Source organism: Chiloscyllium punctatum, chromosome 13 (genome assembly GCF_047496795.1).
Source record: "Chiloscyllium punctatum isolate Juve2018m chromosome 13, sChiPun1.3, whole genome shotgun sequence".
In the NCBI taxonomy this organism is placed as follows: Eukaryota; Metazoa; Chordata; class Chondrichthyes; order Orectolobiformes; family Hemiscylliidae; genus Chiloscyllium; species Chiloscyllium punctatum.
The window spans coordinates 101843445-101870723 of NC_092751.1; the positions used below are offsets into that span (position 1 = coordinate 101843445).

The 27279-nt window shown below is 44.3% G+C and overlaps 1 protein-coding gene across 14 annotated transcripts in view; it reads left to right on the forward strand.

Moving 5' to 3' along the window:
* Positions 1-27279, forward strand: part of LOC140484719 (PH and SEC7 domain-containing protein 1-like) — a 208566-nt gene that overhangs the window by 175581 nt on the left and 5706 nt on the right. For all 14 annotated transcript variants that reach the window (XM_072583468.1, XM_072583466.1, XM_072583473.1 and 11 more), the window contains 5 exons: positions 12545-12735; positions 16879-16949; positions 21877-22034; positions 22960-23104; positions 26102-26245. In XM_072583468.1, coding sequence (XP_072439569.1) covers positions 12545-12735; positions 16879-16949; positions 21877-22034; positions 22960-23104; positions 26102-26245 — 709 coding nt within the window. The remainder of the gene's footprint in view (positions 1-12544; positions 12736-16878; positions 16950-21876; positions 22035-22959; positions 23105-26101; positions 26246-27279) is intronic.

Below are 27279 nucleotides of genomic sequence, written 5' to 3' on the forward strand. Positions count from 1 at the left end.
GGGCTCTGTCGGTCATCAGATGGAGCTCAGGAAACCCTCCCATGGCCAAGGGGTGGGTGTCAGATACTCGACCAGGTCTCGAAGCTGACGGGGAAGCCTTGACTGTGGACAAAGAAGAGGCTAGTGTTGTTTCTAATGCTCACAATTCTGAGATCTTCACCGGGGACCTGGAGGTGGGAAGATCTTGGGGTGAAAATCTGCCCTACCTTGCTAAGGTTAAGAGTTGGGTACAACTTTCACCATTTTGGGCGTCATCTCATTCACTCTGGCCCCTGCGTTCTTGGCAATCAATCACACGAAGGAAGACTGTGTGTAAGTTGTACTGAATGTCGGTGTAGGTTGGCATCACTCAACAGTGAACGGCACTTGAGTGCAGCCTGAGGACATAGACATAGACACATAGCAGGAGCAGGCCATTCTACCCTATGAGTCTACCCTTTGAGTCTGTTTTGACGTTCAGTAAGATCTTGGCTGATCTACCATCACCCTGTGCAATTCCCACTTCTTTGACACTGATCTCTGTCTCGAATATACTCAATGACTGAGTTTCCACAGTCCTTGGGGTTAAAGAATTCCAAAGATTCACTGAGTGAAGGAAGCCCTCCACATCCAGTTTCCAATCTGCCTGAACCTTATTCTGAGAAAGTGGACCCCGGTTTCCTTTCATCATTGGCTGAGATGTTAAACTGAGCCCCCTGCTTGGCTGAAGGCAAACCTTGTTGAAGGAGAGCAGGGAGGTTCTCCCTGCCTCACTGGTCAGCATTAATCCCTCATTCATAATCACAAAAAAAGTTAATCTGGCCATCCTCATGATGTTGGTGGGATCTTGCTGTGCACAAGTTGACTGCTGTGCATGTAAACTTATAATAGGGCCTCACTATTCAAAATAGTTCCCTGGCCGTGGGGTGCTTTGGGATGTCCTGACATTATGAAAGGTGCCATATATAAATGAAAATTATTTATTTTTTAACGTGTTGGACATTTGATGCATCCAACCCACTGGTTCTTGAGATTGTAACTGGGTGAAGTGTGTTTCCCGGTGCTAGTGTCTCTCACTTGAGCATAACTACCAAAATATTAAAAGCTCTTTCAGGCTCAAGGAGATTTCTTCTTGAATGGCTATGTTATCTGCTGCACTGTTGAACTAAGACCCCTGCTATCGCATTGTTCTTTACGTCATAAACCCTCCCCGTTGCTTCAGTCATCCATTGAGAGTCACAGTCTCTCACATATTTATTGAATTACTTTCACAGCTCCAGTCTATAATTTACGGGTCTGGAATTTTAATAAACCAGAGAGGGTTTTTTTGAGAGTCCGGCCTACTAGGTCATTCTGAAACCTGTGTTGCCAAGGTGACTGACAGCTGCAATTGGTGGATGGTGAACAGGAGAATATTAATGGAGAAACATAAATTTATTGCTGAATAATAAATATTTCTGAAATACTTGTCAGTTGATTGCTCACTCATCAATAAATTATTCAGCTTCTTGTGCTGCTCTTGGCGTCTGGGAAAAGTATTAATAGCATTTCAGACTGCCATCCACATTCACATAAAAGATTATTTGTAGCATTATACAACCCACAGGGAGTCCATTTGGCCCATTGTTATTGTGCTGGCTCTTTGAAAGAGCCTCCCAGTGAGCTTCACTTCCCTGCTCTTGCCCTGTAACCTTGCAAAATTTTCCCTCTTCAGGTAACCTTGCAAAATTTTCCCTCTTCAAATATTTATCCAGTTATTTTCTTAAGTAGTCATGGTGGCTCCATGGTTAGCACTGCTGCCTCACAGCGCCAGGGTCTCAGGTTTGATTCCACCCTCTGGAGACTATCTGAGTGGAGTTTGTATATTCTCACCGTGTCTGCATGGGTTTCCTCCGGGTGCTCCAGTTTCTTCCTGCAGGTTAGCTGAATTGGCCCTATTAAATTGTCCATAGTGTCCAGGGATGTAGTGGCTGGGTGGGTTAGCCATGGGAAATGCAGGGATGGCGTGTGTCTGGATGGGATGCTGTTTGGAAGGTCAGTGTGGACTTGATAGGCTGAATGGCTTGCTTCCACACTGTAGGGATTCAATGAAATCACTATTGAATCTACTTCTCTCACCCCTTCAGGTAGCATGTTCCAGGTTTCTGTGTGTTTTTAAAAATAAATCTTATTTCCCATCTAGTGCTTCCATTTCTTTCACCCTGGAATTGTGTCCTTGAGCCTCCAGTCTGTCTGCTTTGTCAGAGCTCCGTGTAATTTTGATCAGCGTTCCTAAATCAGCACCTTAGCCTTCTCCACTCCAGGGAGACCAGCCCCAACTTTGCTTCCCTTCACGGAACTGACCAAAAAAAGAGCATGATGCTGCAAAAATAAAATCAGCCAATGTTGGCAGCACTCAGCTTCTAAGCTGCATCTGTTGTGATCGAGAGAAAGTTAACATTTGAGGTTAAATCCCCTCTGACGGTACAGTTAAGTAACTCTTTTACATAATTCCCAAAGCAGATGTGTCTCGTCGCAATCAATAGACCATGTGTTAGGCATTAAGTAAACACTCTTGTAACCTCTGGGAGATTGAAGGCACAGATTGTCATTATTTTATATAGAGATTATAATTAGCAACACACCTAACTGGAAATAGTCGGCAGTCTCTGGGGCAGTGTGTGGGCTGTGACGAAGAGAAAGATGAGTGTATATGTAATGTAGTTTGTTTTTTCACTCTGATTGTTTTGGAATGTAATCCAATTTTTCTGTTTTCTAACGCCTCTGGGCTTATTACAGTAAAATGTGAATTGTTGTCATCACTGAACTGTTTGAAGTCTGCGAGAACGTTAATTAACCCCTGGAGTACTGTTGATTAAGGGACCTGTTCCAATGGTACTCCAAGTATTTGGAGAAAGTGAGGACTGCAGATGCTGGGAAATCAAAGTCGAGAGTGTGGTGCTGGAAAAGCACAGCTGCTCAGGCAGCATCTGAGGAGCAGGAGAATCAACGTTCAGGCACAGGCTCTGCATCAGGCTTATTCCCAATGAAGGGTTTATGCCCGAAATGTCATTTTTCCTGCTCCTTGGATGCTGTCTGACCTGCGCTTTCCTAACACCATGCTCTCGACTACAAATATTTCCTTATCAAATGCTCGAATTAACCCTGAATTGCACCAATGATGAGACCAGTTCCAACTGTAAGGCTAAAGGTTGTGAGCCATGTCGGAGTTGGTACCAGACTGACTCCTCAGATGGTAGGACTATCAGATGGAGAGAGACTGGATCACTTAGGACCATAAGAATGTAAGAAATAGGAGCAGGCCCTGTGACAGGTATCGTCCGCTATCCGAAAGTAGAGTGTTTCTATGAAACCTTTCGTAATCTGAAATGACGAAAAGCGAAATAGCATTAATTTATATGGGAAAAATTTTGCCTTTCTTCGTAAAAGTGAAAATCTTCTTCAGATTTCTTTCGGTTAGTGAAAACCGGTGCTAATGTAGGTCTTTTGCAAAAGTGGTGGCGTAAAATGAACGTTCAAAAAGTTCATCTGTCTAGGAAAGGTTTCAGAAAAGATTTACAAGGATGTTGCCAGGGTTGGAGGGTTTGAGCTACAGGGAGAGGCTGGATAGGCTGGGGCTGTTTTCCCTGGAGCGTGGGAGACTGAGTGGTGATCTTATAGAGGTTTATAAAATCATGAAAAGCACAGATAGGATGAATAGTCAAGATCTTTTCCCCAGGTTAAGGGAATCCAAAACTGGAGGGCAAAGATTTAGAGTGCGAGGGGAAAAATATAAAACAGACCCGAGGAGTAACATCTTCAGCAGAGGGTGGTACGGGTATGGAATGAATTGCCAGAGGAAGTGGTGGAGGCTGATACCATTACAACATTTAAAAGGCATCTGGATGGGTGTATGAAGAGGAAGGGTTTAGAGGGATATGGGCACGTGGGACTAGATTAATTTAGGATATCTGGTTGGCATGGAAGTGTTGGACTAAAGGGTCTCTTTCTGTGCTGCACATTTCTATGACTCTAGGTAGGCCATCTGGCCGCTCAAACCTGCTGTGCCATCAATAAGATCATGACTGATCTTGTTACAGACTCAGGTCTTCCCCGCCATAACCATTAATTCCTTTACTGTTCAAAAATCGATCTTTGCCTTAAAAACATTCAATGAGGTAACCTCACCCGCTTCACAGGGCGGGGAATTTCAGATTCACAACCCTTTGGATGAAGACGTTCCTTCTCAACTCAGTCCTAAACCTGCTCCTCCTATATTGAGGCTGTGCCCCCCCAGCCAGTTCTAAATTTCACTCATCAGTGGATTCAAACCTCTGCTTCCACCTTATCTATCCCATTCATAATTGTATATGTTTCTATATGATTCCCCCTCATTCTTCTAAATTCCAATGAGTACAGCCTCTGAAGACTATATTGTCTGGAGGAGGAAGAATAGGGGTGTGGAGATCTCCAAAAAAGCTATAGCATTGTAACATGACTAGACCGTGTAAATGCAGGAAGTATATTTGTGACGACGGAGGAGTCCAGAACCAGGAGTCATAGTTTAAGGGTAGGTGATTAAAGACTGAGATGATGAGAAATTGCTTCATCCAGAGAGCGGAGAGCCTGTGGATCTCTCCGCCACAGAAAGTGATTGAAGCTGAAATGTTTTATAGAACGAGGTACACTTCACCTGAGAAAGGAGCAGCGCTCAGAAAGCTCATGATATTAAATAAATCTGTTGGACTATAACCTGGTGTCGTGTGACTTCTGACCTCAAGAAGGAGGTAAATAAAGTCCTGGATATGAAAGGGAATAAAAGGGTGTGGAGAGAAAGCAGGACCAGGGTATTGAGTTGGATGATCAGTAATGATCATATTGAATGGTGAAGCAGGCTTGAAGGGCTGAATGGCCTACTGCTGCTATGTCCTATGTTTTTATGTAGCTTGCTTGTGAGTCAGAGTCATTGGGCTCAAAGCCCACTCCAGACACATGAGTATTTGAACTGATGGGCCAATGCAGTACTGAGGGAGCACTGTATTGTCTGACGTACATTTTGTTTTTGAGGGGTTATTGTGACAATAAGTATACTTTTAAAAGCTTGCTTTTGTTACTAACCTACTTTTCTACTCAGCCTGTTCAGAGATATTCTTACACACCTCTGGAGCAGATGGGATTTGAACTCAGGTCTCTTGGTTCTGAGGAAGGGACACTACCACTGTGCCATGTGCCCCAGTTCCTACATTTCTTTATGCTATCTCCCTGCTCTATTTAAATATCAATGATAGATCATAAACCACTGATGAAGGGACATTTGTATTGGTTATCTCGGTAGTTTGTTGTATTGGATTATTGTGGCAATAAATAAACTTTTCCATGAACTTTTTGTTTTACTTTTTGTTTTTGAATGTGACATTAAGGTAGACTCTGATTCGTGTGGTTGATGCAGTAACACTTTTGAATGAAGAGAAGGGTATTTATTCCCAATATCCTGCTCAATAATAGACCCTTGACTAACATTAAGAAGATAAGAATTAGGAGCAGGAGTAGGCCCTTCGAGCCTGCTGCACCAATTTATAAGATTATGGCTGATCTTTTTGTGGCCTCAGCTCCATTTATCTGCCCTCTCATCATAACCCTTAAAACCTTTAGTGTTCAAAACATTTTCTTAGTTCTAATAACATTCAATGAGGGAGCCGTACCTATTTCACTGGGCAGGGAACTCCATAGATTCCCCTAATTTTGAGGCTATACCCTCTTTCACACATCAGTGGAAACAACCTCTCTACTGCTATCTTATCTATTCCCTTCATAATTTTAAATGTTTCTACCCCCCACCCCACTCTTCTAAATTCCGCTGACAGCTGAGATATCTGCCATGGAGAGATGCAATAAACCAATGTGGGCATTCAGTGGGTCCCCTCGTTCAAAGTCATTGACTGCTCTTGCTGCCAACTTGCTGGTGTCACCCCATTCCACTTTGCCCTGCCTGGATCCCTTGTCAATCCAAGATCTCTGGTCTCTGGGTGTCATAATGCCAGGTGCCAGTGTGTCTTCAGTGGCGCTGCCAAGTACTGAAGAGTTGCCAATCTCTGATTGGTCAGTCGGTCTCAATAGGCGAGACCACAGCCTCTGGCCCAGGTGAAGACCCAATCTTAACCATTCAAGTGCCTGAGCTGTCCAAATGCACCAAGAGCTGGAATATATGCAGTTTGGGCTGACACTACACAAGTGTCAGGAAATGACCATCTTGAACAAGAGAGAATCTAACCATTGCCCTTGACATTGAATGATGTCATCATTGCAGACCACCCCCCCCCCCACCCCTCCCCATACCAACATCCAGCAACTTACCATTTACCATTGACCAGAAATTGAAATTGACTCGCCAGATAAATACAATGGTTATAGAGCCAGTCAGAGGCTAAGAATCTTGCAGTGAGTAACTCCCCAAAACCTGTCCACCATCTACAAGGCACAAGTCAGGAGTGCAGTGAAATACTCTCCATTTGTCTGGATGAGTACAGATTCAATAACTCTCTAGCAACTTGACACCATCCAGGATAAAGCAACCTGCTTGATTGGTATCACATCCATTTTCTCCACTACCATGGAAGGTCAGTAGCAGCAGTGTGTACCATCCCCAAGATGCACTGCAGAAATTCATCAAAGGTCTTTAGGCAGCACCTTCCAAACCCAAGAACGTTCCCATCTAGAAGGACAAGGACAGCAGATAAATGAGAACACTACCCCTTGCAAGTTCCCCTTCAAGCCCCTCACCATCCTGACTTGGAAATACATGGCTGTTCCTTCAGTGTGGCTTGTTCAAAACTCTGGAGCTCCCTCCTCCGTGGCACAATGTCATCAAATAGCCTACTACTATCTTCAGGATACCTAAGGATGGACAATAAATGCTGGCTTAGCCAGTGATGCGCTCACACGCTGCGAATGTGAAATAAAATGTCTCGGGTTGTTTTGAAAGCAAAAAAGGGATGTGGAGTGTCTGTGGAGAGAGAAAGGGAGTTAGCATTCCAAGTCAATGGCCGTTCATCAGAATTAAAAATGTAAACGTTTTTAAGATTTCTGGGAAGTTGTAGGGATGCAGCAAAGAGATGGGGAGAATAAATTCTGTGACGGGCTGGAGGTCAGGAAAGATTAAGCAACAAAAGATTTCATGATGCGATCTGTTCTGACTATCTTGTTGACCGTCAGATAGACTAGAGCGACCAAATGGCCACATCCTGTCTCCATACAACGTAAGAACTGCAGGGAGATGAGCAGAACTGAAGCTTGCAGAATATTTTTAACACTGTGAAAGAATGATGTAAAATGAGGAGGGTATAACAGTGCCACTGATGCCTGAATATCAGAATCGCTATTATATTAGGATTTATCTCCAGTCTTGTGATGTGGGAGCTAAAAAGGTTCCAATGACTAAATTCAGGGAATGAGAATTTGGTCCAGCTGCAAATAGCCTTCGGATTAAAACAGAGCGACTTAATTATAGTGACAAGCAGTGCATGGCACCAAAAATGAATTAGCTCTCAAGGTGTTCAAAGAAACAGACTGAAAAATAAAATGGCAGCAGAACACAGTGACATATAGTACGATTAGAAGCATTATTTCAGTAAGAGAAAGTGTCATTGGTGTCAAGGTTTGTATGAATGCTGTGCAACACTGTAAAATGTTCCATAAAGCCGTAAGAAATAGGAACATGAGCAGGCTATTCAGCCCCTTGAGCATGGTTACCCATTCATGGCTGATCCGACATTCTCCCTGCCCACTCTCCTGCCCATTCCCTGTAACCCTTCATTCTTCGACTGATCAAGAATCTATCTCCGCCTGAAATATACACATGGACTCTGTCCCCACAGCTATCTATGGCAAAGAGTTCCAAAGACTCTCAAACCTCTGAAAGAATAAATTCCCCCTCATCTTCATCTTAAATTGGCATCCCTTTATTTTGAGACCATGTCCTCTAGTCCTAGACTCTCTCATGAGGGGAAGCATCCTCTCAGCCTCTACCCTGTCAAGCCCATGAAGAATCCTACATGATTCAATGAAATCATTTCTCATTCTTGTAAATCCCAGTGAGTAGAATCCCAATCTGTTTAGCCTGTACTCACTAGACAATCATTCCATACTGGGGATTACCTGAGTGAACCTTCTGTGAATTCTCTCCAATAAAATGGCATGTTTCCTTAGATAAGGGAACCAAAACTGCTGTCAGTACTCTAGCTATGGTCTCACCAGCATCTTGTACGGTTACAGTAAGACTTCCCTACTCTTATACTCAAACTCCCTTGAAATAAGGACCAATATTCCATTACTTTTCCTAATTACCTGCTGCACCCATGTGCTAGCTTTCTGTGTTTTGGGCACAAGTAACCCCAAGTCCCTTTGTGTTGCAGCTTTCTGCGGTTTAAGTGCTACTGTGTTCTTCTGTTCTCCCTTCCAAAATGAACAACTTTGCATTTCCCCATCCGGGATTAACTCTGATCGTGGGAACGAGAGGTTGAGAAGGCTGGGCCTATACTTGATGGAGTTGAGAGGAATGAGAGGAGACCTTATTGAAATATATCAGAGTCTGAGGAAGCTTGACAGGATAGATGCTGAGAGGTTGATTCTCCTTGTGATAGAGTTTAGGACCAGAGGCCATAATCTTAATAGCAAAAGGTTGTCCATTTATAACAGGGATGAAGAGGAATTCCGTCTCTCAGAGTGCAGGCTAAATCTGTGGAGTTGTTTACTGCATGGGTCTCTGGCTCATTAAGTATAAGACCATAAGACATAGGAGTGGAAGCAAGGCCATTTGGCCCATCAAGTCCATTCTGCCATTTAATCACGGCTGATGGGTGTTTCAAGTATATTGAGGGCTGATAGATTCCTAATCAATAAGGGAATCAAGGGTTATGGGGATTGGGCAGGCAAGTGGATTTGAGGATTATCAGATCAGAGAAGATCACGGCAGAGAAGATTCAGTGGGCCGAATGGTCTAATTCTGTTTCTTTGACTTTATGGCCTTTAGTATCCATTCACCCTGTAATCTGAAACAGATCCTTGCTGAGAATATTTGAAGTCAGCAATGACATTGCACATTTCTGTAATGTTCTCTTTGTGTCAGGAAGGAGTTGTGGAACGATAATGAGTATGAATTCTGGGCCTTCTTGTTCAACAAAGTAACATTTAATTGAAATCTATATTTGTATGATGCTGTAATCCCAAACCAGAGATTACACACAATACTCTTAGCTCCACATTTTTGAACAGTACCTTCTTCATTTGGCTAACTTCCTCTTCTCTGTGAACTTGTATTAATTAGAGGGGGCAAGTATGATATAATTATCAAAACCCAAATGTCAGGAAGTGGAGTTTTATGCAACAGTTAACTGGGAAGTTAATCAGCCATGAACTGGGAACAGTTGGAACTCTTGATAAAAGCTTTAGTAGAATGCCGAAATAGAAATAGAAATTCAGAAAGCATAACTTTTCAATTAGTTTTTCCTATTTTAGCAGCACACCCGTTAATTGCATTGATTTTTCATTCAGTCCCTGTGAGAATTCTCTTCATATATCTGTGATTATCTGCAGTGAAGCTGTGAAGTCTTTACATGATCTTGACAGTCTGACTTGGGGAGGAAGAAAGACAAAGTCTTTTTCTATAAAAAGTGAGTGAGTAATTATAGGGCTTGGCCCAGTGCCATTCATAAGGGCAGGGAGTCCTAGTCTTCAATGTCAAATTTGTCTTGACTCGTACTGGTCCTGTTTAGAGTTAAAATAATTAATTAGTCCACAGAAAGATCAGCCATGAATGGTGGAGCAGGCTCGATGGGCAGAATGGCCTACGCCTGCTCCCATTTCTTATAAGCCCACTAACTGACATCCAAAAATGGCAAAGTGAGAAAGGGTAACGGTTGTGTAATGTAATGGTTCTGAAAGGGTTAATATTGGAGACTGTATTAAAGGTCCACCCATACTTTTGCTGTCATAGGGGCTGGCATGAGTGAACATTTTATTTCCACTGGTCCGCCAATCTTAACACTCACTAGTGGTTTTCCTCTACCACTTTAAACCACATAGGCCCTTAGAACCACTCCGTGAAAGAGGATCTGAAGCAAAAACAGAAATTGCTGAAGAAACTCAGCAGGTCTGCACTGAGAGAGGTTGGTAGCAGCAAGCTACCCCCAACCCGAAGGTGGTAGTGGTTGGCATCATAACAGGGGAAGGGAGAAAATGAGAGAGAGAGAGAGAGACACACAAAAAATTTAAAATCCAGAAGATGCTATGTAGAACAGTTGAGATGAACGCAGTCTTTGAGGGAGATCGCTGGTTTCCATTCGAGGGTGATTCCATTAGAGGGAGATGATATTGTTCCCGATTTCCATTGATGAATATTCATGGAGGGACACTGCCATACCTCTAGAAAAGCGTTTTGACCTCTAACCTACTCCGCATCCCAATATGTAGGCTTTGAAATGACACACTAGGGTGCTAGTCTACATGAAGCACTGAGGGGTGTGTTAATCTGGAGAACGTTATTGGTCTAGCAATCGAGCGATGGCACTAATGAACCAGCGACAAGAGTTTAAATCCCACAAAATCAGCTGGGAACTTTAAATTCAATTAATTACATGAAAATGTGGGCCTAAAATAAACTAAATTATGTTATGGTGACCATGACACCTCAAGATTGTTAGAAAAGTCATCAAATTCATTAATGTCCTTAAGTGGTCTAGCCAATATGGGACTCCAGACCCTCAGCAATGTGGTCAATTCTTAATGACCCTCTGAAATGCCCAAGCATGTCACTCCTATTCAAGAAGGCAGCACACTGCCACCTCCCCAGGGGTAATTATGGATGGGCTTGACTTGCCAGTGACGACCCCACCTTGTGAATGAATATAAAATACTTCAAGGGGCCACACTTTAGATATCGTTGTTCTAGTGAACCACACAATGCAGCAAGATTGGTGTCCAGTGCCCCCTGTGCAGTCAAGTCATTGTGTGGTAAAGAGAGCAATAGATGCTGAAGAGTGTCAAGTTCCTGGGAGTGACAACAATCTGTCCTGGTCCAACCACATTGACACTTACAGTCAAGAAAGCACAGCAATACCTCCACTTCCTTGGGAAGCCAAAGAAATTCAGCATGTCCCTAATGACTCTTATAAACCTTTATAGATGTGCCATAGAAAGTATCCAATCTGGATGAACCACAGTGTGGTATGGCAACTGCACTTCCCAAGACTGGAAGAAAGTACAGAGAGTTGTGCCCGGTCTTTCATACAAACCAGCCTCCCATCCACTGACTTCATCTACAACTCCCGCTGCATCAGGAAAGCAACCAATATAATCAAAGACTCCTCCCATCCTGGTTATATTTTCTTCCATCCTCTTAATTTGGGCTGAAGATATAGAAGTTTGTATACACATACAAGCAGGTTCAAGAGCAGCTTCCTTGCTGCTGTTATCAGACTTTTGAATGGATCTCTTTAATTTGATTGTGATCTCTCTCTGCATCATCTGTAACACTATCCTGCACTCTCTGTTCTGTTATCCTGATGTATTTGTATAGTACGATCTGCCTGTAAGGCACATTAGACAACACTTTTCACTGTACCTCGGTACACGTGACAGTAATAAATCAAATCACCATTCTCTTGTGACTTGTGGATGTACACTGGAAAGTGTGAGAGGCTGGAGCAGCATTATGGACCTCTCAAAATGAGCAACGATGTAGCTTCAAATCCTTCTCCAATCCTAGAGCATGAAAGTAAAGGTTTATCACCCCAGGACAGATCTGAGAGTTTGTATCAGTTGAAACTGAGATCCCACTGGCTGCCCAGGTAGCAAAAGAAGAATCCCTGGTAACTATATCTGAGTCACCATCAAATTATCATATTGCTGCTTGTGCAAGCCTGCTATGTGTAAATTGATTGCTACATTTCCTACGTTATCACAATACCTGTATTTCAGAAAGATACTTAATTCACTGTAAAGTACTTTGAGAATTCAGTGATGATTAAAAGCATTATGCAAATGTAATTATTTTTGCTTGTAGGTTGGAATCTATTTCTGCGCCATTTGAGCCCAGATGTTAATATGTTAAGGATTTTCATATACATTTTCCTGCACTGTTTCACAACTGTGATCCTTTTTAAGAATCTTGTAAAGCTGGGGTAGTTTAAGGGGACACTACCAACTTCAAACCAAAGATTATAAAGTCCTCAACCTTGTGCTTGTCCACCTAAGCAACCCAGTCTATGGCTAGAGATTGGCGTGGAGGGCAAAGACATAATAGCAAATTCAGCAATAATACAACTGCAAATAAAAACCGAACAAACTGCAGATGCTGTAAATGAGGAACAAAAACAGAATTTGCTGGGAAAGCTCAGCAGGTCTAGCAGCATCTGTGAAGTAATATTACAGATACTGCCAGACCTGCTGAGCTTTTCCAGCGACTTGTTTTTTTTTTCCCCCCATCATACAATTGCTATTAAATGAGCCACAGAAGTTGTCACTTGTGCCTTGATGCTTTTTGTGAGTTTATTCTGAAGATTTGCTTTTTATTGTTTGCTTCTTCTGACAGTAATGAGGAAGAGCTACGGAAATCCCTGTCCGAGTTGGTGGACGAGAGGACGGATCCCAGCCTGAAGGCGATGAATAGGATCAGCGGTGGGAGCAACCCCTTCCTGGATATTGTGCAAGATCCCAACGCGGCCACATACAAGCATGGCTTCCTGGTGCGCAAGGTTCACGCGGATTCCGATGGGAAAAAAAGTAAGGATTGAAGATGCAATGACCTTCACAATTTGTACGTAGCTTGAGCACCATCCTAGTAACAGAAAGATTTGCCTGGAGTGCAGTGTCTCAGTGTGAACATGTGGTTCACTGTTGACAGCAATGATACAATTAGAACAGAGCTGTCCAAAATATTAGCCAAGGTGCAGAAATCCCTGCCTGAGCCAACGCACGAGAAGACAGATCCCCGCCTGAAGGCGATGAATAGGATCAGCGGTGGGAGCAACCCCTTCCTGCCAGACTTGTTGGTCGCTGACTTCTCCCAGTGTTACTGTTGAGCAGTTGGGCTGTTCATGTTTCACTGAAAGACCACCCCTCTTTGCCTGGGCCACAATGAACCGCTGGCTAACTGGGGAATCCAACCTTGAGGGAGGACAGCAAGTTAGTTTGTGCTGTCCGATCCCTTGTCGGAATGGTTAAGTTCTGGCAGGCTGTCCAAGTTGACACACAGTAAGTCATTTGTGAAGTAGTGCCCTACAAAGTGACCTGGCCCTTTCTCTTGGATGACCCAACTATTCCTTACTATGTTCAATCTGCTCAGTGACAGTGTTTAATAAAAACACTGTTTCTTCACAGGGCTGGACAGCTTTGAGTTGGAAACTGTTCTGGGTTTTATCAGCACTTTGATCATTGCTGTCTCATTTTATCCAGATCGTTCAGAAACTGTTCCTAGTTAATGGTTATTACTGATGTGACACTGGGACCTTTCGACCTCCACAAGTAAATGTGCCTACCCTTCAGACTCAGAGTTCCTACAGTGTGGAAAGAGGCTATTCAGCACACTGGGTCTGCACTGACCTCTGAACAGTATCCCATCCAGACCATCTCCCAGCCAGACCCACCCACTACCATCCCTTTAACTCTGCATTTCCCATGACTCATCCACTTAACCTGCACATCTTTGGACTGTGGGAGGAAACCCACGCAGACACACGGAGACTGTGCAAACTTCAGACAGGCAGTTGCCTGAGGCTGGAATTGAACCCGGGTCCCTGGTGCTGTGAGGCAGCAGCGCTAAACACTAATCCACCGTGAGATTTTCCGAGTTGCTTGGGAAATCCCTCTCCTATTAACTTTACCTGGCAGAGTTGGTGATAGTTAGATGCTTAAGTTATTGGGGTGTTTGGTGATCTGAAAGAGGTCCTTTAAGACTTATGACCAGGTTTGATAGAGTAGATGTTTCCACTTGTTGGGGAAGACTAACATTTAGAGTAAGTATAAGGCAGTCACAATTAAATCCAGTGTGAAGATCAGGAGACTTTTTATTTTAACCAGAAGGCAATGAGAATGTGGAACTGTGTCACATGTGAGTTGGTCGAGGTGAACAGTCGTGATGGGTTTTCTGGGAAGATGTGTGAGGGAGTAGGGGATAGTGCGTTTTGTTGAGGGGCTTTGTTGAAGATGGATGGGACCTGGCTCATGTGATATAGACTCGGACTGGTTGGACTGACTTCATACAGCTAGCATTCTGACAGTGATCCGATACTGTCAGGATTGTGGAAGGTTGTATATCAGAACCATCGGGAACAGAAGTAGGCTATTTAGCCACTCATGTCTATCCCACCATTCAACAAGTTCATGGTTGATCGACCCGAGTCCTCAATTGCTATTTCAGCTCATCATAGCCATCAACCGTCTGATAGTTCCAAAATCTATTGTCCATCTCTTTAAATGCTTTCAGTGATTTAGTCTCCCTTCCTGTCTTGGGGTAAAGAATTCCAGACAATCAATACCCTTAAGGAGATGAAATCACTTTGCCTCTCAGTTTTAAACGTGTGTCCCCTTCTTCTGTATCTATGTCCTTTTTGTATAAGATCGCCACACTATCGGAGACAGATTCTCAATATCTACTCTGTCAAGATCCCTCAGGGTCTTGGAATGTTTCAATCAGATCTCCCCTCATTCTTCTAAACCCTAATGTATAAAGGTCTAAACTGTTTGGCCATTCTTCAGCTCAGGAATCAGCAGAGGGAATCTCTTTTCGAACTGCCTCCTGTTCTTTCTCAAAGATCAGGACCAAAACTCTACACTGTACTCCAGCTGAAGGCTCACTAATATGCTGTGGAGATGTAACAGGATTTCCCTGTTTTTAAACTCCATCTTGCTGCACCTGTATGCTAACTTTCTGTTGGGCTCAAAAAAAGACTGCAGATGCTGGAATCCAAAGTAGGCCGGCAGGAGGCTGGAGGAACACAGCAGGTCGGGCAGCATCAGGAGGTGGAGAAGTCGAAGTTTCAGGTGTAACCCACATTGCAGCCCTGAAGAAGGGTTACCGCCGAAATATCGACCCCCCCACCCCCCCAACCTCCTCATACTGCCCGCTTGCTGTGTTCTTCCAGCCTCCCGCCTGTCAACTTTCTCTTGGGATCATTCCAACTGATCTCCAGCAGTTTCCTACACCTTCCCTAGTCAGACTCCAGCTTGAACTGTATCCACTCTGCTGCTTGACTAACTGGATCTGTCTGCATTTCATGACAGGGAGTTCCACAACTCAGACTACATGGCTGCTTTATAACTCCTGAGCCGTCCTGACTCTCCTCCTATCTCTGTAATATTTTCTGCATGCTACGATGTTTCCAGTGCGGTTTATGAAATTAGGAGGGGCATAGACAAGGTGAATAGCCAAGGTCTTTTTCCTCGAGTGGAGAAGTCCAGAACTAGAGGGCATAGGTTTAAGGTGGGAGGGGAGAGTTTTAAAAGGGACGTGAGGGGGAACTTTTCCCACACAGAGAGTGGTTTATATGTGGAACAGATTTAGTTAAAGAAGCGTTATACCCGAAACGTTGACTTCTCCACCTCCTGATCCTGCCTGGTTTGCTGTGTTCTTCCAGCCTCCTGCTTGTCTTCCTCTTATTTAGAATGAGCTGTCAGAGGAAGTGGTCGAGGCCATTTCAATTACAACATTTAAAAGACATTTGGACATGTACATTGTTATGGGCCAAACGCAGGTAAGTAACACGAGCTTAGTTTAGGAAACCTGGTGGGCATGTAGGAGTTGGACTGAAGGGTCTGTTTCCGTGCTGTGTTACTCTATGACTCTAAACCAACTCCTTGAGAGCCCCTCAAAGATGCAGCCTCAGCCCCCACCTCCAGTCCTCTGCTACTGTATCAGCCTCAAACCAACCACTTGGACAGAACGTGTGGTCATCCTCATCTCTTCACTCTTTGTCTCTCATTCATTTGTTCTTGTGCCTCAGTGGAGTATCTGAGCCTGCTTTACTACCTAAAGGAATTATAGAAGTGCAGCGTGGTTCATTCACTGCACTTGTCCAGGCACCATGGCTGGGTTAGTTTAGGTTCGGCAGCTCTTGGGGAATAGAGGTAGCCTTCCTCTCAGGGTCTGCCCGTAACATCACAACAGGACTGCACTGTCATTCCAGACCGGACTGTCCCACCACAGCAGCTGGAAGATATACATTGTTAGAGGATGACACCCTTTTTGATGTAAGCATTTTCAGACTTGAGCTGCTTAGCTTTCATCCGACCTTGGTCCAATTCTTGAAAGAATGGACAGACATAAGGCACAGGAGAAGAATTAGGCCATTTGGCCCATCAAGCTTGCCCCACCATTCGAGCATGGCTGTTAAGTTTCTCAGCCCATTCTCCTGCCTTCCCATGACTCTGGATCCCCTCATTAATCAAAAACCTATCTTTGTCTTAAAGACACTCAGTGAGTTTATCTCCTTAGCCCTCTGTAGCAATGAGTTCCCCAGGGTTCTCCTCAGGCTGGAGAAATTCCTCCTATCTCAGTTCTAAAGGGTTACCTTTCACTCTGAGGCTGTGACCTCGGGTCCTCGTGTCTCCTACTCGTCTTCTCCATGTCCACTCTATCCAGGTCCCTCAGTATTCTGTACATTTCAATTAGATCCCCTCCCCCCCATCCTTATTATCTCCATCACATGCAGACCCAGAGTCCTCAATTGTTCCTCATTTGGTAAGCCCTTCATCGCTGGGATCATTACTGTAAACCTCCTCTGGACACTTTTCCAAAGTCAGCACATCCTTGCTTAGATATCGAGCCCAAAACTGCTCATGGTAAGCTGTTAAAGGTTCATGTTTTGCAAAGATTCTGTGAAGAACCATCTGGAGTATGTGTCATCTGTCTGCATTTTCCCCCCACAGCTCCCCGAGGGAGAAGAGGCTGGAAAACCTTCTATGCTGTGTTAAAAGGAATGATCCTCTATTTACAAAAGGTTTGGTTGTTTTGTTTGCGCTTTGATGTTTTGGTTAAACGACGAATTGTAGTTGAACCACTCCACCGCACCCCCCCCCCCTCCCCCACCCAACCAAGTGATGTTATAAAGCTCTACTCGCCTTGCTCCAGTCCCTTTCTCACACTGTCTGGGGCTGAATTCGATCTGTTTGTATCGCGTTGTTATACTTGACACCAAAATCTGTTTCTGCGAATGTACCATAACTAAGACCTGACTCAGATAGTCTGCCCTGCCCCCCCAAATTCGGATTATTTGCCCCCTGGCTTGGATTATTTGCCCCCTGATGGGATATCTGCCCCCCTGACCCTGATTATCTGCCCCCCTGACTCTGATTATCTGCCCTCCCGACTCAGGGTATCTGTCCCCTGACTCGGATTATTTGCCCCTTGGCTTGGGTTACCAGCTGCTGAAACCCCTATCCAGACCTCGGTTGTCCCTTGGTTTGACTGTGACGGAACACTCCCAGCCACGTGGTCCTGTGCCATTGTCTGTGATCCTGCACCAATCTGGTTACCCTGTGGGGCTCACTGATCTCACACTATGTCTCAATCAAGCGTTAGTTTTTTTCAATCCCATATTCCCTTAATGTTTGTAATCTCACCCAACCCTCTTCTGGCCTTTGCAGTATCTCCATTTAAAATTATTCCACCATGGTGACCACATCGTCAATTGCTGTGGGGATAAATCCCCAACTAAATACCTAACCTTGTGTCCCTTCAAGATACTCCCTACCTCTTTGACCAAGTTTTTATGGTCACTTATTCTGTGATCTCTTTACTAGACTTGATACCAGTGTACCTATCAAACACAGGAAAAAGTGAGGACTGCAGATGCTGGAGATCAGAGCTGAAAACGTGTTGCTGGAAAAGCACAGCAGGTCAGGCAGCATCCAAGGAGCACAAGGGATGAACTCAGATTTCTCCAGTTTCCTCATTTCCCCTCCCCCCACCATGTCTCAGTCGAACTCAGCACCACCTTCCTAACCTGCAATCTTCTTCCTGACCTCTCCGCCCCCACCCCCACTCCGGCCTATCACCCTCACCTTAACCTCCTTCCACCTATCGCATTCCCAACGCCCCTCCCCCAAGTCTCCCCTCCCTACCTTTTATCTTAGCCTGCTGGGCACACTTTCCTCACTCCTGAAGAAGGGCTCATGCCCAAAACGTTGATCCCCCAGCTCCTTGGATGCTGCCTGACCTGCTGCGCTTTTCCAGCAACACGTTTTCAGCTACCTATCAATCACAGTGTGATTTATTGCTTCATTACAGGCACAATATAAGTGCATGTGGGAACCAGTGGTGGTGGGTGGTAATGTCATTGGACTAGTAACTGAGAATCCCGGGCTGATGTTCTGGAGACATATATGTTCAATTTCCATATTTACCAAAGATCTAAAATTCAAAAAGACAGTTTAGTGGTAACCATGCAGTGACCATTGTCAATTCATCCAGTTCACTAATGTCCTTCAGGGAAGGAAACTGCCAACCTTGCCTAGTCTGGTTTACATGTGACCCCAGACCCACAGCAATGTGGTTGACTAGTGTAGGTTAGGTGGGCTTGGATCGGCGCAACCTCGAGGGCCCAAGGGCCTGTACTGCGCTGTATTTTTCTATGTTCTATGTTCCATGACTCTTAACTGCCCTCTGAAAGAGCCTGGGAGTACACAGCAAACCAGGCAACATCAGGACGTGGCGAAGTCAACGTTTCTAATGTAACCCTTCTTCAGATTCTGTAGAAGAGTTACACCTGAAACGTCACCTTCACCTCCTGATGCTGCCTGGCTTGCTGTGTTCTTCCAGCCTCCTGCTTGTGGTCTACCCTGGATTCCAGCATCTGCAGTTTGTTTGGTCTCTAGCTGCCAAATTCAATTAGTGCTGTGATAGAGATGTACAGAATGGAAGCAATCCCTTTGGTCCAACTCGTCCATCGACCAGATGTCCTAAATTAATCTAGTCCCATTTGCCAATATTTGGCTCATATCCCTCCAAACCCTTCCTATTCATATACCCTTCCAGATGCCTTTTAAATGTTGTAATTATTCCAGCCTCCACCACTTCCTCCGGCAGTTCATTCCATACACTTACCACCCTCTGTGTGAAAAAGTTGCCCCTTAGATCCCTTTTAGATCTTTCCCCTCTCACCCTAAACCTATGCCCTCTCGTTCTGGACTCCCCCACCCTAGGGAAAAGACTTTGTCTATTTATCCTATCCATGCCCCTCATGATTTTATAAACCTCTATAAGGTCACCCCTCAGCCTCCGACGCTCCAGGGAAAACAGCCCCAGACTGTTCAGCCTTCCCCTATAGCTCAAACCCTCCAACCCTGGCAACATCCTTGTAAATCTTTTCTGAACCCTTTCAAGTTTCACAACATCCTTCCTACAGGAGGGAGACCAGAATTGCACACAGTATTCCATTGGTGGCCTAACTAATGTTCCAGTCAGTGATGCCCACATCCTATGACTGAATTTTTTAAAAAGTTATGTTATCGCTGGCCCGAGACCAACAGTGAGGTACAGTTAGTCATAAGAAGTCTGAGCAATTCTCCCTCTTGCATTTTGCTGTGATTGAATCCTTTCCAGTCATTGGACATGGCTGAGATTGGGTATCCAAGGAGTGTGTTGGAGCGTGGGTGAACTGTGCCACGTTCTCCAAGGTATGTTCTAATTATGTGTCTCATTCCTAACTGGAAGGCTCGAGGTGGAAGTGTACTCCTTTTAAAATGTTGGTGGCCCTTCCTTCCTTCATGTGGCAGATGTAGGTGTGGACTATCAACTGCAATTTTGCGTTCAAGTAGGTCAACCAGCGAGGTTCATCAGGAGTACTGGAGTCGATCATTTTGTTATTTGTGGATGGGGTTTTGAGATCTGTGATTGCTTCTGGGTGAGCTCAATCACACGTTGGAAGAATTTTTAATTTGTACTCTGAGAATTCGGATCTGCCACAGTTTGTGTGGATGTGGCTGGTTTGCCAACAGACTTTGCAAAAGATCGAAACCAGGGATCTCCCGCTGTCAGGAATCTGGCACGAGGTGTCAAAAATATGCCGTTTTCCAAACTTCATCGGGGTTGAAGTAATGTTGTGGGAGGTGGAGTGTGTGAGGCGTCCCGATGGACCTGCGTGATTCCATGGGGTGGGGAGGGTTGCTGCTGAGATCCCAGTGGATGGGGAGGTGTTTGTTTTCCTCAGTCTGCCAGGCTTCCCAAAGGGATGTTGGATCATGGGAAATAGTGCACAGTGTGCAACTCCATGGGCAACAGAGTTGGCATCGACTGGAGATGAATAAACAGGAATATCGGGCACAGTAAAGTGCTTAAATTAAAATTGACCTTTGACACTCATTAACAAAAAGGGATAATTAGATGAATTCAAGGCTGTGATCTGATTATGTTTTGAATTCCATGTTCTCATCCATTCCTGATAACCTTCGATTCTGTATCCAACAGAAACCTATGCACATCTTGCAAGCTAGACCTTGGAGTGTAAGAGCTGGGACATCATGTTGAGGTTGTACAGGACCTTAGTGGGGTCTCTGCTGGAATACTGTGTGCAGTTCTGTTATAAGAAGAGTATTATTAAACTGGAGAGGGTTCAGACAAGATTTACCAGGGTGTTGCCAGGAATGGAGGGTTTGAAATAGGCTGAATAAAACCGGGGCTTTTTTCACTGGAGCATAGGTGGTTGAGGGGTGACTTTATAGAGGTTTATAAAATCATTAGGGGCATAGATCAGGTGAATGACAAGGGTCTTTTCCCTACGGTTGGGGAGTTCAAAACTAGGGGGCATATTTTTAAGGTGAGAGGACAAAGATTTACAAAGGACATGAGGGCAACTTTTCAAGGAAGAGAGTGGTTTGTGTATGGAATGAACTGAGAGAGGAAATGATGGACGCAGGTGCAGTTACAACCTTTAAAAGACATTTGGATAAGTTCATGAACACGAAAGGCTGGAGGGATATGAGCCAATGCAGGCAGGTGGGATTCATTTAGTTTGGGAACATGGTCGACGTGGACTGGTTGGATCGAAGGGTCTATTTCGGTGCTGTAGGACTATGACTCTGCTATAAAAATATTCAGTCACTTTCCATCACTTTCTGAGGACAAGAGTTCCAAAGTTGCACAGCCCTCTGAGAGAATAAAAATCTCCTCATCCCTGTCCTAAAAGAATGACCACTGATTTGAAGATGTGGAGGTACCGGTTTTCGACTGAGGTGGAGAAAGTTAAAAATCTCACAACACCAGGTTATAGTCCCACTGGTTCATTTGAAAGTACAAGTGATTGGAGTACTACCTGACAAAGGAGCAGCCATCCAAAAGCTGATACTTCCAAGTAAACCAGTTGGACTATAACCTGGTGTTGTGTGATTTTCAACATTGTCTATAATTCTAAAACAGTGCCCGCTAGTCGTGGATTGGCCCAGAAGAACAAACCTCCTTTTCCATGTCCCCCTTGTCTTAACACCTATCATGGTCTTGTAGCCATTTTCTAACTAACCTGCTCAGAGATATAACCACACACCTCTAGTGCAGGTGGGGCTTGGAACCCTGGCTCAGAGGTAGGAACATTGCCATTGCAATCAAAGCATCTTTGACTGTTCGGAACTCTGGCTAAATCAAGCCCAGCCTTTCCAAGCTGACGTTTTGAGTTTAGATGACTCTTCATCGAAGCTGATGGGAATTGGGGAGGATGGGGTGCAGTGCTGGGGGAGGAAGATGTTGATATTAAGTGAGAATGGCAGAACAGTGGTGTGTCTAACTGCCAGACTGGAAAGAGCAGAGAGTTCCACTCAGGTGGGGGTACATTTCGAGGTGAGGACTGTTCGAAGGAGAAGATTGTGCTCTTCACTGAAGGTTCTGGGTTGTAAAGGACGTGTTGATTAATTTCCTTGTCTTTTTGCTTGTAACAGGATGAGTACAAGTCCGACAAGCAGCTGTCAGAAGATGACCTGAAGAATGCTATCAGCATCCATCACTCATTGGCCGTCCGGGCAGCTGACTACAGCAAGAAACCCAATGTCTTCTACCTGAAGACAGCCGATTGGAGAATATTCCTTCTCCAAGCTCCGTGAGTGGCTAGATTTTATAGGATCTGGTAGATCGCTGACCTGACTCTCCCACTAGGACAACTTAAATGTGCGGAGAGCCAGTCATAGACAGTGAATCAATTCAGTGGGCAGTCACATGGACCTCAATTATCTTTTCCACTCTGTTTCTTTCCACCTTCTGTTAGAATGTGGTGGATGCTTGAGCGAGCGACTGAGATTACACACATTTGGGGAATGAGTGGATGGGGTTGGACGTTGGGCTGGTGGTGGTGGTGGTAAATAGGATTAGATTTTGGCTGGGGGTGTGAGTGTGATTTAAAGAGAGGGAGGAATGAGCAGATGGGTCAGGTAACTGGGCCATGAGTGGGATTACTCTATTGGATGTGATCCTGGTGCAGAAGTAGGCCATTCGGCCCATCGAGGCTGCATTGCCATTCATTGAGATCGCAGCTCCACTTTTCTGCCTTTCCCCATCATCCTTGATTCTCTTCACTGATTAAAGATCAATCTCAGCCTTCAATATAATTAATGACTCACGCTCTACAGCACTCTGCGCTAAAGAATTCCACAAGTTCACTACCTTCTAAGAGAGAAAATTCCTCCTCATCTGTGTCTTAAATGGGGGACTCCTTATTCTGAGGCCTTACCACCTGATCCTAGCTTCGCCCACAAGTAGGAACAACCTTTCCACATCTATCTTGAAAAACCTCTTAAGAAACTTGCATGTTTCAACAAGGTCACCTCTCGTTTTTGTAAACTCCAATGAGTTCAGGCCTAACATACTCAACCTCTCCTTATAAGAACGTCCCTGTAATGAGGGAGTGAGTGGGATGCAGCAAGATGCGATAGGGTTAGACTGGAGTGATGGGCTGAAAGGCCTGAGGTTTTGCTGTGTGTTTCTTGCTTGAGTGCCCATCTTGGAAACTGAATGCCTTTTCCTTTCAGAAACGCAGAGCTGATGCAATCCTGGATCACCCGCATAAACCTGGTGTCGGCCATGTTTTCTGCGCCACCCTTCCCAGCAGCCATTGGTTCCCAGAAGAGGTTCAGCCGTCCTCTGCTTCCCACCACACTGACCAGACTCTCCCTGGTGAGTGATCTGCTCCGAGTTGAACACAGAACTTAGGGATAAAAAATATCAGTGAGATATTAGCAGCAGGAATAGGAGGTTAGTGCCACCACATGAGAGGAGATGGTGGCAGTGTCCCTGGACCAGTAATCCAAAGGCACAGTTAGCGTCCTGCGGCTTGAGTTCAAATCCCACCATAGCAGCCAGTGGGGTTTAAATTGAATTAATTATTTTGGAATTGAGAGCTAATCTCAGTGACGATGGCCACGAAATAATTATTGAGTGTTTTAAAACCCCATCTAATTCACCAGTGTCCTTCAGGCAATGAAATCTGCCATATGTATCTGGTCAGACCTACAGGTGACTCCAGACCCTCAGCAATGACTTATAACTGCCCTCTGAAATGAGCTACCAAGCTGCTCAGGTCAGGGGACAGATCGGGATGGGTAGCAAATGCAGGTTTACATTTGTGCTCTTCTGGTATATCCCATGTCCCCAGAATTGTACCTTTCAGATCTTCAGAGCTAGATATTTTTTAACCAAAATGTTCAGAGATGTTAGTGAAGCAGGTGGAACTTGAACACTGTCGGTGCCGGCCATGGTCTCTTCTGAATACACTCGGGGATCCTGTTGTGAAATGACAGCCTTGACTTTGATTCATGCCATGGGATAGCTCATTGTAGCAGTCTCTTATTAGCTAAACCAGTAACTGCTCAGTGTGAGCTGCATCACATAGACCACCACCAATAACATGCACTTATCCACCTTAAATATCTCCAACTTCCTGACTGAGGCACCTTTCACATCTTCAAGATATCCCAAAGCACTTTACAATTTTAGAAATGTAATCTTTGTCCTAGCGTAGGAAACATAGCAGCAATGAGAAGTTATTTTGTTATTGTGAAGGTGATTGAGAGAATGGCCTGAACAAAGAGCTATATTGCTTTTCAGGATAATGTCATGGGATGTTTGGCATGTACCCGACAGACCGGGCACGGCCTCCAGTTAATGTTGCATCTAAAAGACAGCATCTCTGACAGTGCAGCATTCTCTATGCACTCCATGAGGAATAGGAACAGGAGTAAGCCATTAGGCCCTTCAAGTCTGCCATTCAATAGAATCACGGCTAATCCAACATTTCTCATGTCCACTTTCCATGTTCTCGTTTCCCTGACTAATCAAGAATCTATCTGTCTCAGCCTTAAATACACACAAAGACTCTGCCAACACAGCTCTCTGTGGCTGGTGTTACAACATGGGGTAAACCTTCCTGCTCAATTTAAAACTAGGAACACAAAAAAGATTTATCCTGTGCAGTAATCTGTAAATATTGGAGTGGCAAATTTAAAGTAAAAATTAACAACTTTATTTCTTAAAATAAAACAGAGAATAATTAACTAACCACTATTTACAATTTCTTCAAACTTACCTATTACCTTCCCTTCTATTAGTCCGATAAAGCTCCTAATGAAGATTTACAAAACAACACTTCTTATCTCAAAACCAGGCAGCTGGATGTTCTTGTCTTCGGATCTTACTGTGTCTTCTTTTCTCCTTGTTAGGAATTTCTGCATCACAGGTTACTGATTGAAAAGGTACTTTTAAGAGAGAGCTGTTTTCAAGCAGTCTGTTTACATGCTGGGCCGTGGCAGTTCTCCTCTCAACTGTTCAATTTCCCCAGTCTTATACTCCAGAGAATTGGATTGTGTCATTGGCTTTTAATATGGTCAATATACTCAATTCAATCTTGATGGGAGTTTGATATGTTTTGGGTATAATTTAAACTGATTGGCTGAAATTCATGTTTGTTTTTGTCTCAAAGCAACAAAGTGGTTCGACCCAGTGTTACTTTGTTACCATTTTTGAGTATACTTGGTGCTGGGTCCATTGGTTCTGCTGCTTTTAACTCTCTTAAAGGTATACCCACATCTTCTTGACACAAGTAGTTCCAAAGACACTCAATACGCTGAGAGAAGAAATTACTCCTTGTCTTTGTCTTAAACTGATTCAGCTTTATTCTGAGACTCTGCAATTAGGGGAATCAGGGTTGAGATTAGAGTGGTGCTGGAAAAGCACAGCAGGTCAGGCAGTATCCGAGGAGCAGGAAAATCGACGTTTCGGGCAAAAGCCCTTCATCAGGGGAATCATCCTCTTAGCATTTATCCTGTCAAACCCCTTCTGTATGTCTCAATGAGATCATCTCTTATTTTTCGAAATTCCAGTGCACAGAGCCCTAACTGCTCTGTTGGAGTGTCAACTGTCACCATTTGTTCAAGTGACTGGAGTGGAAATTGAACCTGTCATCTGGGTGACACGGTGACTCAGTGATTAGCACTGCTGCCTCACAGTGCCAGGGACCTGGGTTCAATTTCACCCTCTGGCGACTGTCAGTGTGGAGTTTGCACATTCTCCCTGTGTCTGTGTGGGTTTCCTCCGGGTGCTCTGGTTTCCTCCCACAGTCCAAGGTTGTGCAGGTTTGGTGCTAAATTGCTCATAGTGTTCAGGGATGCATAGGTTCGGTGCATTAATCAGGAGCAATGTAGGGCAGGAGAACGGGTCTCAATGGGATATTCTGTGGAAGGTCGGTGTGGACTTGTTGAGCCAAATGGCCTGTTACCACACTGTAGGAATTCTATGAACTCTGAGTAAGAGTGCCAACCACTGATCCACAGCTGACACGAGTTGGTTCTGGTAGTGTAATAGCACTCTCTGGTGGCTGGAAGAGGGTACAGCAGGAACATGTGCGTTTTAAGTTTTCTGACTGACTGGGAAGAAGCCTAGTAGACGTCTATTGTGCAGCTCAGTGCTAATTGTGCAAGTTGGATTCCTGCTCTGGCTGAGATACCTGCTAATGACGGTGGTCTTGATTGTGAAAGGTTTCTGTTTTACCAGAGCCATCATAGACATGAAGATTTACCAAAGCAGACTAGGGCCATGGCAGCTTTGACATATTACTTGGTGAGGGGGAGCAACAATCTAATTTTATTTTGTTTTTTTTTGTAACTGTGAATCTCGAAGGAGGAGCAGATAAAGGCTCACGATACCCGACTCAAATCGATGACTGTGGATCTGACCGAGCATCGCTCATATCCTCCTGACAAGAAAGTGAAAGGCAAAGAGCTGGATGAATACAAACAGAAGGAAGAATACCTGGAATTTGAGGTGAGTGTAGAAACAATCCCACTGGGGAGACTAAACTTGAGGGAGCCAGACTGACAATGAGGCTAGTAATTCAGAGACCTAGACTAAGACTCTGGGGCAAGGGTTCAAATCCCTGATGGAATTTACATTGATTAATTAATCTGAAGTTGAAAGCCAATTCCAGTAATAGTGATCATAACAGTTATTATCGATGCAATCACAGAGAATGCTGGAGAAACTCTTGCAGGTCTGGCAGCATCTGTGGAGAGAGAAACTGAGTTCGTGTTTGGAGTCTGGTTTGATTCTTCTTTAGAGCTGATTTCGAGAACTGAACCTTTCTAAAGGTGAGTGATACCAAACATGAAACATAAACTCAGTTTTTCTCTCTCCACACATACTGCCAGACCTGTTGAGTTTCTCCAGCATTCATAGAGCAGTACAGCACAGAAACAGACCCTTCGGTCCAACCAGTCTATGCCGAACATAATCCCAAACTAAACTAGACCAGCCTTCCTACTCCTGGGCCATATCCTTCCAAACCTTTCCTGTACATGTAATTATCTAAGTATCTTTTAAACGTTGTAACTGGACTTGTGTCCACCACTTCCTCGCGAACCACCCTCTGTGTAAAACAATTTTGCCTTTCAAGTCTTTCTTAAATCTCTCACCTTAAAAATATGTCCCCTAGTCTTGAAATACCCCATCCTAGGGAAAAGACACCTACCATTAATTCTATCTATTCCCTCATGATTGTATAAACCTCTATAATGTCACCTCTCAACCTCCTACTCTCCTAAGTCACAGCCTATCCAGCCTTTCTTTATAACTTAAACCTTCCATACCCGACAACATTCTGGGAGATCTCTTCTGAATACTCTCCAGCTTAATAGTATCCTTGCTTTTACTGGGCAACCAGAACTGGACACAGTAATCCAGAAGAGGCCTCATAAACGTTGTGTACACTGTTATCACGCGCATTTCGTCAGCGCAAATTGGCTACAACGTGAAATTTCTACTGAATGGGTGTAGTGGATTTTCTATGGCAATCGTCTACA